The 10,387-nt window shown below is 40.2% G+C and overlaps 2 protein-coding genes across 2 annotated transcripts; one reads left to right on the top strand and one right to left on the bottom strand.

Moving 5' to 3' along the window:
* The first annotated feature begins 2,264 nt into the window (after window positions 1–2,264).
* Window positions 2,265–3,620, top strand: LOC112164988 (fruit protein pKIWI501). Its single transcript, XM_024301363.2, has 2 exons — window positions 2,265–2,420; window positions 2,872–3,620. Exons 1-2 carry the CDS (start codon window positions 2,406–2,408, stop codon window positions 3,346–3,348), a joined length of 492 nt encoding a protein of 163 aa, XP_024157131.1. The 5' UTR covers window positions 2,265–2,405; the 3' UTR covers window positions 3,349–3,620.
* Window positions 3,621–4,605: 985 nt separating this feature from the next.
* LOC112164986 (E3 ubiquitin-protein ligase UPL5) lies at window positions 4,606–10,131 on the bottom strand. Its single transcript, XM_024301361.2, has 3 exons — window positions 7,848–10,131; window positions 6,543–7,132; window positions 4,606–5,255 (listed from the first exon to the last, which is right to left on the bottom strand). The coding sequence occupies exons 1-3, from the start codon at window positions 9,739–9,741 to the stop codon at window positions 4,992–4,994; spliced, it is 2,748 nt and encodes a 915-aa protein (XP_024157129.1). The 5' UTR covers window positions 9,742–10,131; the 3' UTR covers window positions 4,606–4,991.
* Window positions 10,132–10,387: the final 256 nt, after the last annotated feature.

Below are 10,387 nucleotides of genomic sequence, written 5' to 3'. Positions count from 1 at the left end.
GGAAGCTGTTGGAGTTGCTCTTATGATATGAAAAGATCAGTGTAGAAGAACCATTATATCAATGATTTGAATAAGTTTATGAGGTAAGATAAAAATTTGATATGTACGAGGTAATTCTCACGTGGAGTTATTGTGTCCTATGACATGTTAGATTCACTAATAAAAAAATAATACAGTAACATGGTTTTGCCAGACATCATCACCACCAAGGCACCAAGTGAATTATACAAAAACAATCCCAAATATACCAGCACCGCTAAGGCACCTACACTCACTCATCAAAGGAAGACTAACCTGGACTCATCAGTCCCATCCACGAGGAACATGGACAAACTAATCCACATCATCATTCAGATTCAAAAGAATACTCTAACCAGCCTTTAGACTTTGTTCTCCCATAATTTAAAAGCTAATGAACAGGTCTAATTGACACTAGTTCTTTAACACACTCCCTAATCAAGTAATTTTTTCATCTCAAGTTTTACCTAACCAAATTAACGTTAAATCGAATGAAATTTAATATGAGTTAAATTCCGCAAAAAAAAAAAAAAAACACAAATATAGCAGTGAAACAAACCAAAACATACAAACTTTCAGATTGCATCATCTCATGTTTACAGTAGAAACCAATCTGATCACACGAATCGAGGCATCATTTGCTAAAAACCAACTCACGTCCAAAATTCCGAGTTAATCCGTAGACTGTTACATAGGTATTATATACCTTCTAGAGATCCGCAATATATTCGAAGGGAGAACTTAATGACGGATATGCCCTTCACTTAGCCAACGCAAAAATAACGATGAGTTAGTATGGGTAATGCACCAGGTACATGATCAGAGCGATGAGTGTAGTCCAGCAGGGAACATCGGACGGCTCGGACTGGGTCCCGAGTCACGAGCGTCCTACCTGGAAAGCATGACGAACATGGCCCACGTGGCCCATGGGCCCGCCAAAAGCATGAAAGGGGGCGGTTCCTAAAGCCAAGCGCAATGGGCCGAAAAAGCAAGAAAAAGTCGGACACGGCAGCGTTTTGATTAGTTTAGTGTGGGGCCCGCTTGGGGGAGGCATGGGGCGGTAATGATCGCTTATGGTGGCGTGGGTCCCGCACAGTACTAGCATCAGGCACCGTCCCTTGAAAGGTTTGGTTTCTTTTGCTTGGCTCACGTCCATCGATGTGGTGAGACTAAATCAATCGCCGTCTGCCTTTTTTTGGGTTGGTTCTGGTTCGGGTGATGATGATGATTAGTGTGAAATCAAGAAGGCCATAAACAACGGTAAACATTTTGACTACAATAGTAAAAAGCTGTCTCCATCTTTTTAACCCCCTCGGAAACAATGTGATCAACCTTGTATCCCATTCTAATTTATTGATAATTATTTGGTACGGTGAACCGTAAAACGCGTTCAAAATTTAAAGTTATAATAATGATGCAACAAGTGTGGTTAATTAAAAACAAATGTAACTGAAGATTTGACTGAAACAAATCCGTCCGTTTAACAGAAATAATGTCATCAACCTAGATGCTAAAGAGTAAATGCCTTCAAAGTTTAGAGTTACAATGATATGCAACAAGTGCAGTTAACTAAAAAACGCATGTAACTGAACATTTGACTAAAACAAACCCGTCCGTTTGATTTTGATTTATTCATATTTTTTTAATGTATTAAGCGTTCACAATTGCTATTAATTGAGGTAGAGAATGTATTATTAGTTTATATCTAGTGAGGAAAATTGAATTATAATCCAGCATCGAGCAATTTTTTTAAGGCAATGTGAGGGTGGGTTATAATGATGTTTTACGTTGCAAAAGCAATTTTGGAATGCTTATACTATAACATTTAACTCAATTTGAGCTAATTAGTTATAGGGCCTACTACTAATTAACACAAAATTTAGTGTAAAAATCAAATGGAGGCACAAGAACATGAATGCATGATGGTCAGTCTCCTAGAAGCCCTACTGCACAAAACACAGGAAAACCCACTCAAAAGAAAGATATGATGCTGATATATGAGAAAATGGCCTCCACCATTTGCTCATTCATGTACATTACAGTAGTTATTTCTATTGAAAAGAGTACCCTCCATCTAAATAACTCATTTCTTTACAAAAACAAAAAACCAAAATACATTTACAACTAGACAAGCTAATGTCCTTTTAATCTTGTGTCAGTGACATGAGGTGTCAAATTGCAAATTGCTAATTGCAAAAAGATTCTTCTTCAAGTGCTCACACTCTCTCTCCCATTCTTTTTTATTAGACCGAGGCTCTCACACATCTATATATAGCTCTCACATTGATCATTTCTTTCACTCACTACAAACTAAGCACTCTTCGTTCTTCAAGCATCATCTCTTCTCTCAACTTTCCGTTCAATTTTTACTACCCTTTGCTCCAGAAATGGCCGGCGTTGAGGTAACTTGAGCTATACTGTATCGTCTTTTTCGAGATCTTTCTGGTTCATTTAAAAAAAAAAAACCATCTTCATTTAGGTTGTGATAGTTCATCCAACATGACTTGTGACCTAAGCATCACGGGATTTTATTTTTTATTTTTTTGAGGGGAATGGAAGATTGATTGATTGATATAAAATCATACGATCGCACTCAGTCAAGCTTGAGAGGTCCAAAGCTTGTTTGCAGTTTTCATGTAAAAAAGTCAGTTTTCTTGTTCAAAAAGAAAAAAAATCTGTATTGGTTTTCTGATTTTGTTCCGAGTATAAAGGTTTGGAAATCTATTGATCTATGTGGGAAACTATGTGGGAAACTTAACATTATATGTGTATATAGTAGTAGCAGCAGCTTTTTTTTAACAGTAGTAAAAATACGACTGATAATCTGACGAACTAAACTCGGTGTTGATCAAGGTTGCACCAGCAGCAACATTTCAAGAGACTGAGACAAAGCCAGTCGAAGTGACCAAGACCGAAGAGCCAGTAGCTGCACCACCTGCCCCCGAGACTGAAACCACCGAAGAACCAAAGGAAACAACACCACCAGCAGCAGCAGAAGCAGAGGCACCAGCTGCTCCCGAACCCGAAGCAGAAGCAGAAGCTCCAGTTGCACCGGTTGAAGTTGAGACCAAGGAGGTGGCAATAGAGGAAGTTAAGGCTGAGGCCAAGGAGGTAGCAGCAGAACCAGAAGCAGAGAAACCAGTGGAAGAAGAGGCTCAAGAGGTTAAAGCCGAAGAGCCTGCTGCTGCTGTTGCTGAGGAGAACACTGAAGCTGCTGAGGAACCAGTGGCGGCTCCGGTAGTCGATGAGAAAGCAGAGAAACCAGTTGAAGCACCAAAGGAGGCTGCTGAGGTTACCACAGCAGAAGTTCCAGTTGAGAAGGCTGAGTAGAACGATCACAACTTTGTGGTTTCTAGTCAAAGTTGGTCAGCAATTTTAGTTACATATCTATTTTATTCTCAGTTTATTATCATTATGATAAGGGTAAGGCTTTAAGCCAGAGTAATGGGGAATGGCATTTGGGATCTAAAGGCTTTAAATTACTGTAAACAGAATGATATGGTGAGCTGAGAGTGGGAGTCTAGTGAATTGGTAATTGGTATGGTGTGATGAGTTGTGATTTCTGTTAGTTTCGAATAATATTATTATTGGTTTTATATTCATGTGTTAGAATTTTGGTAACATTCTCTTTGGTTTGGGTTATTGGTACTCCAGACATTGTTCAGTCTCTCGATCTTGTTGGCAATTCTCCATTAAATTTCTTCTATTATCTGGACAATTAGTCAATAACCTCGCGAACATGCAAAAAAAATCAGATGATCTGTTCCGAAAGATTTTATCGCACTGAATTCGAATAACTGTTACATGTTATACAGCATGTCATACTAGATGAAAAATATGTTAAGATCAAGTTTACAAAGACTCTGAAACAAAATCTCGACTACAACCTAAGAGGGTTAAATTGAAAAGGAAGCCTGCAAATGAAAAGAACGAATTCGTATCCCTCAGAATCTTGAACATGACGTAGGCGGCCACAAAGTTGGTTTCTTGGGAACATGACTTGAATAAATCCCCTCACAAAAGGCTGAGAGGAACTTTATTTATTTATTTTATTTATTAAAGTTTTCCCTGAAACTGGTCATTTTCTAAAAGGTAAAACTCGATTTTACGTGACTACTTAGAATTGCAGGATGGGAATTATCTCATCTACAACATCGTTATCTAGAAGAAAATGCAGATGATAAACGGAACCCAAAACATATTATGAAAACCAAAACCCCAGCAAAGTTGCTTGATTGCATTATATAAATAGACGATGATAATATAATCATATCAGATATTACATGCCAAAGTGCCAAACCCCTATATAAGGGAGGAATTTGGGTTTCGGGTGGCCTGGGATCTTCAGCTTTCTGAGATCGCATCTATACAATATGATTATAATGATTAAAGGCCTAATTCAATGATGATTTTGTTCAGCTAAAGAAAAAGGGCCTGTAATAAACTAATACCGAATGGCTTTTGCAGTTTTGCTAGACCCTAAGCACACTATATACATCATATATTCGCATACACATTACAGCATTGCACACGTTTCTTTGAAAGATAATTCATATATTTATAGCCAGAGACTACAAAGTACATCAATTAATTATAACGGAAAATAATTTACCATAACAGGGCATAGAAGGGTAAATCTTTGTAAAGACTTGCATGTCATTGCATATTCTATCTGTGCTAGTTAAGGTCATGAAAACCAACATCCGTTAAGCAGAGAAAACTTTTTATTTCTCGCCTCCTGATTTATTTATACTATACCCCTCCTATATAAACAGTTGACAAAAAAAGCAATGACATGGCAAACCTTCAAGCAAAGAAAAACACAACTAAGCACAATCTGACAAAATAGTCCACTGACAAAACGAAACCATGAAAGTATCCTATATTCTGTACAACCTGAATGCAAGTTTTTCTTATGTGCAGTCAAAATCCCCCCTTTTTACCCCCCTAAAATGCAGATAGCGACTAATATATTACCATGTCCCAAAGCTGCTGCCAACATGTTCTTGGGTGATGATGTTGAGGCGACCTCTCATGACAGCCATGGATGGATAAGGTGGGAAGCACAGCCGGTAAAAGCATGTATGAGATGAAGGCAATCGAGTAGGAGGCTCTGAGGACTTGTAGATGTACAGCCGCGAAGCCAAGCCACGGAACCCCTCAACTGGAAGGTACTTCACAGAAGTCCAAAAGAAGAGAAGAACCTTTCTCTGCTCTGCCGACATTTCCCCAACAATCTGCAGAACTCAGAAACATAATTTAATTATAATAACAAAGTAGTGACAACTAAGGGAGTTAATTTATATTGCTATCAGCTGATAATACAACAGAGCACTCAAATACTGCCACAGTAAATTACTTCATTGACTTGGTTCTAAGCTCAAAGCTTACTAAAATAAAGTTGCTTTCGGCTTTGCTTTTGCTCTTATTAAACATTTAGCTTGCATGAGGGATTCTAGAGAAGAGAGACATATATTAATCTGGCAAGATAAGGCTTGAAGGTGAAAAATTGATGCTAAACATGATTTTCATCATGCTGGTCATAATGATAAATACATACATACTCAAAAGGAAACCATCACACTCTTCTTCATCAACAAAGTGTATTCATCCTTGTTTAAGATATGCCACATGTATGTGCAGAAGGTATAAGAGGCAATCAAGACAAACAAGTACAGAAGATAACATTTCGGTTTCATTTGGAAAGTACGATTTCAAATCTATGCATTTTAGTTAATGTTTATAGTTCAATTGCCTGAATGTGTTATGTTCACAATAAATAAAAGTTAATATATTTATATGAAGAAATAGAAATGCATGGAATTAAACAGTCCATTGTAAGCAGCCATTTCATACTCATAACATTATATCATATCTAGTCATCTGAAATCCAATTCAAATATCTTGCATATTTTTATTGTCTTTAATCTTTATTGTCTTATCAAATCAATAAAAGCTTGTTCTCACAATACAGAATCCTTCCACCCAAATAAAGCCCAACATTATGATTTGTAGAAAACTTCCTCCATTTGAAGTGTGCAGCATTTGAATCCTAGGACGCAGATCGCACAGCACTCATGTCTACCGGAGTTCTATAAATATTTTAATGCTTAAAAGGAGTTAGTTTTAAAGATATCCAATTCATACATAGTTCTTGATTGAAACAAAGTTGCTTAAGCATTGGGCAAAAATTCTACATAGTTCTTTACTATTTGATTTTCACCAAGAAAGACAACACCCTAGGCAAAATAATGGACGCCAATGTGACACATATAGTATCACATTCACATATACTAGTTTCCTGACATCTAGATTTTAAACAACAAAAATTGTTTATCATAGCAGATGAAGCCACCCACACCCACCCAATGCAAACAATCATATGGTAAAACAAGTAAGCCAACCTTATTTGTGCTTTATGCACTCAAGTAGTGAAAGAAACTGAAAAAAAAAGAAAAAAGAGAGGAAATACCGAGGCTAGCAGTCATGTTTGTAAGACCAGAAGCTAGAGAGTATATACATACCTTCCAGAACCAAGATATTTGAGTATCAGTCTCTTTGTAGCCATTGTACTCAGTATGTGCCTTCCAGTCTTCAACACTAATAGCACTTTCACTTCCATGTAGCATCCAATCAAGATCTTCTAGCTCTAAACTTCGGAAAAAGAACGTCTGGAGCACTGAGTTGGAGAGAATATCACCAAAACCTTTTGCAAAATGCTTCACTTGTTCAGTGATAGATATGACAAACCGATGCTTAATAAGAAGTTTAACATATTCCTCCCTGTTCTTGCTGGTTACAACAATGTTTCTCCCACCAGCGCGAAGCTCAACAGTTTTCCTGGATCCCAACTCCTCCACTTCTCTAACAAATGTCAATCCTAAAGCATCTGAATCAATAAAGTCGGGATCCATTTCCAGAATCTGCTTGCAACTATTATACAAGTAAGGATCAGCATCCCGTATGTCTTCCAAAGATGGTAAAGTTCCAGCCAACTGTTGGAAAAATATACGGTCAAAGACTATGCCCACTTGCACTTTATGCATTAAAGCTAACGCAATCACCCGGCCAGCAAAGGTGAAATAATCGAGATGCATAGGATCCACCTTAGATGCTGCAAACAGAAAAGACGCATCAACTGAAACTAATTCTAATTTGAAACGAGGTCTTTCTGCCACATGATATATGTCATAAACTGCATTGACGCACATACAAGACAGATTAAAAGCCTACCAACTTAAGTCCTATCCTGAATCAAGAAAGAAACATAGGCCTGAGGCTGCCGCCTAAAGTGTATTAGCCTAAGGCCAAAGTCATACCAAAATTAGCTAACTCAGCAGCAGTAGATTTCTCTCTGTATCCATGATCAACCTAAACATAGATTACCTATGATTTCAAACAATTATCTCTACCCTTGCTTCGCATTTTGTAAAGAAGATCTAATAGGTCAGATTCAACCAAGTAAAGCATTGAGTAATGACCACATATTAGTCAAAAAGAAATAAAGCATCATAGACATACATAATATCATATGAGGATATTTACTGTTTTTGATAGTTATATAACCTAAGCTCGCCTATGATATTATTGGTGCCTGAATTTACTAGCATATATTTCTGTGTCCCTACAGTTGAATTCAGAGGCCAAAAATTTGGGTCCAGACACTCAATATATCATATCACATTTCAAAACCATGTCGAAACAAAATCTATGCATAGTTTAGTCAAATGTTTGTCTTTGCAATAAAAATAATACAGTTTCATCAAAAAGAAAGAATTGAAAGTGTGTGTTATTCAACAGCATGCATTTAAAGGACATAGGAAGCATACCTGGATTAGGATAGAATCGTCTCCGGTCATTAGGGCATGCCACAAAAAGTGCATTTTGTGGATTAAATATGTCCTGGCATACCAAAAAGAACCATTCCCGCAGTACACCTGGACCTGTAGCTTCCTCATTTTTAAATTCCATAAATAATCCAGCATGCAGTGACTCGGGTTCTGCACTTCCTATGTATGCAAATGATTCTGACAATAACTGAGACCTATCAATCAGCATCTCATGTAACTCCTCATAGTCTTCTTTAACATCAGGGAACATCATCATAGCCAAATGCCTTCGAGACTCGAAATCAAGTACATCTTTGTGCTCAAGAAGCCACTGATGATCATCACTTCGCTTTGCATATTTCACAACTAGTGCACATATTGCAGTCTTTCTAAGCCTCAGAGTCGTCCAAAATTGTTCTTCCCCACCCTGATAGAGTTTACAAATCCCATGTAGTTCCTTCAAAACAGCAAGATACTGAGACCATCCAGAATGAACAATATCACTGTCCACCTTTCCTTTCCCAGCCAAGCACTCTACCACTTTGGTAAGGCACTCAGCCATTCTTTTCAGCAAATCAGCAAGTATAATACGAAGAAGCTCAATCTCTTCCCCAAACACTGGGTACTTAGTAGCCTGTGCTTTCGAGGATGCACAAATGGGACCCGTATAGTACACTTCTTTGGCAATTGCAGTACGCATGGGGAGCAAGAATGCCTTAAAATCACGCACATCATCCAACAACGGCCTAAGACTCCCAGGCGATTCCATACTCAGCTCCAAATCCTTAGACAAACTATTTGCCACCTCAGTGAGAAACGGGTAAATCTCCTTCAACCTAACCAACTGATCAACACACTCTGAGTCCTGCAAACCTCCAGCATTCTCCCAAAACGAACCTAGAGCACTCCTGCACAAGATGTACAGAGGGTCCTCCTGCCCTACTCTTCTCAGAAACTTACAGAACTCTAACACTATCGGTGCACAGTGATTATGCAAGTTTTTGGGCAACAATGTAGCATATGAATTCAGGAAATACTTAATCGACTCTTCTGCAATGTCTTTGTTACCTGCAACAGGCGAATTGTAGAGCATGAACAATGACAATGGCGCCGAGGAGGGTATAAACACCTGCATATGGCTAGCTCCAGAGTCCTCCGTCTTCTCCTTCTGAGCCATTGCCAAGTACTGGCTGAGGCGGCTCTTGATGTACTTCAATGGCTCGTGCACCTTTTCGCCGCGGCAGAGCCGAAACGAAACCGAGACCAAGTCCTCCAGGACCTGCCAGGCCTGAGGATGGTGAGTGCTCCGGAGACGGCCGACGAGCTGCAAGCTGGCGTCGTTTTGGATTGAGCACTGGGCCAGGGACTGTTCCCACTGGAGCTGCTTGCCTCGGTAAATGAGCCTCTGCTCCGTCGCCGGAATGCGGGTAATCGCCTCTATGCGCTCGTGGAGCGTCTTGACGGAGTCGTGTGCGTGGGCCTGGATTACCAGAGTGTTGCCGCCGGAGATCGTTTTGATGAAGAATTGGAGCATCGGCCAGGACCGAGTCAACTCGTGGCGAGTGGACTCGGCGCGGGAGGAGGCCGATCGGGCGGCGGTGGAGACTCGCGAATTGGAATTGAGGTGGGACGACTGAGGCTGCGTCGCCGCTGCGCCGTTGTTGGAGGACGAATCGACGGCGTTGGGCTCGTCCTTCCTCATTCTGACGTGGACTAGGTCAGAAACGACGGCGTCGTCCTCGTCGTCCGAGAACGTCGAGAGGCCGCCATACTCGTCCAGTTTCCGCTTCGACGACAGTCGCGCCGCCGCGGCCACCGCCACGCTCGCGCTGTTGTCGCTCCCGCTGCCGCGCTGGTGCGCCACCCAATCGCCGACGGGGCTGTTGCCGGACATTTACAGGTGGGCCTCACCCGCCAAAACGGTTCCGGTTCTTCTCCTCTCTCAATTTCTCTCTCTCCCTCTCTCTCTCTCTCTCTGTGTTTGAAGAAATCAAAGCCCCCACTCCGCCTTTAAGAATCGATCACGAAATCAAGAAGGTGAGGTTGAATTAGAGGGAGGCAAAGGCGGTGGTGATCGGTGGTGGTGGTCGTCTCTGACGTCTGGGCTTCAGAGCCGTCATCTACAAAGAGGAGGACTGTAATCCCACGCTAACAAATTTGGCTTCCTTTTATATTTTCCGGTTAATTTAACCATCCCGAAAGGTTTGTGCTTTCGATGCCCTGCTCAATTTACCAAACTAGCCCTCCTCTGACCGAATAAAAACAAAAACTAAACTGTCCTCAACTTCTCTCTGCTTCTGCTTCTTGTTCTTCTTCTTCTTCGGTGGCTGGGGTTAGGTGCGGAGGGGCTCACGAAAACTCCAATCCCCTAGCCCCTCGAGCTCAATTAGGACATTTTCTAGTGTGACAAATTAGACAAATGAGCTCGTGTTTTTAATAAGATTTCTGTAGTCAATGAATTTAGTTTTGAAATTTTCTTAATTTTATGTTTTTTATTCAAATTTTCTATTATTGGATTCTCGATACATTTGTTATCGTTT

Source organism: Rosa chinensis, chromosome 5 (assembly GCF_002994745.2).
Source record: "Rosa chinensis cultivar Old Blush chromosome 5, RchiOBHm-V2, whole genome shotgun sequence".
Lineage (NCBI taxonomy): Eukaryota > Viridiplantae > Streptophyta > Magnoliopsida > Rosales > Rosaceae > Rosa > Rosa chinensis.
The sequence above is the reverse complement of the archived record's forward strand: the minus strand, read 5'-3'. Positions and strand labels throughout refer to the sequence as shown.

What these genes read in the sequence shown, in the direction of transcription:
- LOC112164986 (XM_024301361.2), bottom strand. Translation starts at nt 9,741, where the DNA reads ATGTCCGGCAACAGCCCCGTCGGCGATTGGGTGGCGCACCAGCGCGGC. An exon ending in ACGATTCTATCCTAATCCAG is followed by an intron (nt 7,133 to 7,847) that starts GTATGCTTCCTA and finishes TTCTGTTTGCAG; the next exon opens with CATCTAAGGTGGATCCTATG. An exon ending in AAATATCTTGGTTCTGGAAG is followed by an intron (nt 5,256 to 6,542) that starts GTATGTATATAC and finishes TGAGTTCTGCAG; the next exon opens with ATTGTTGGGGAAATGTCGGC.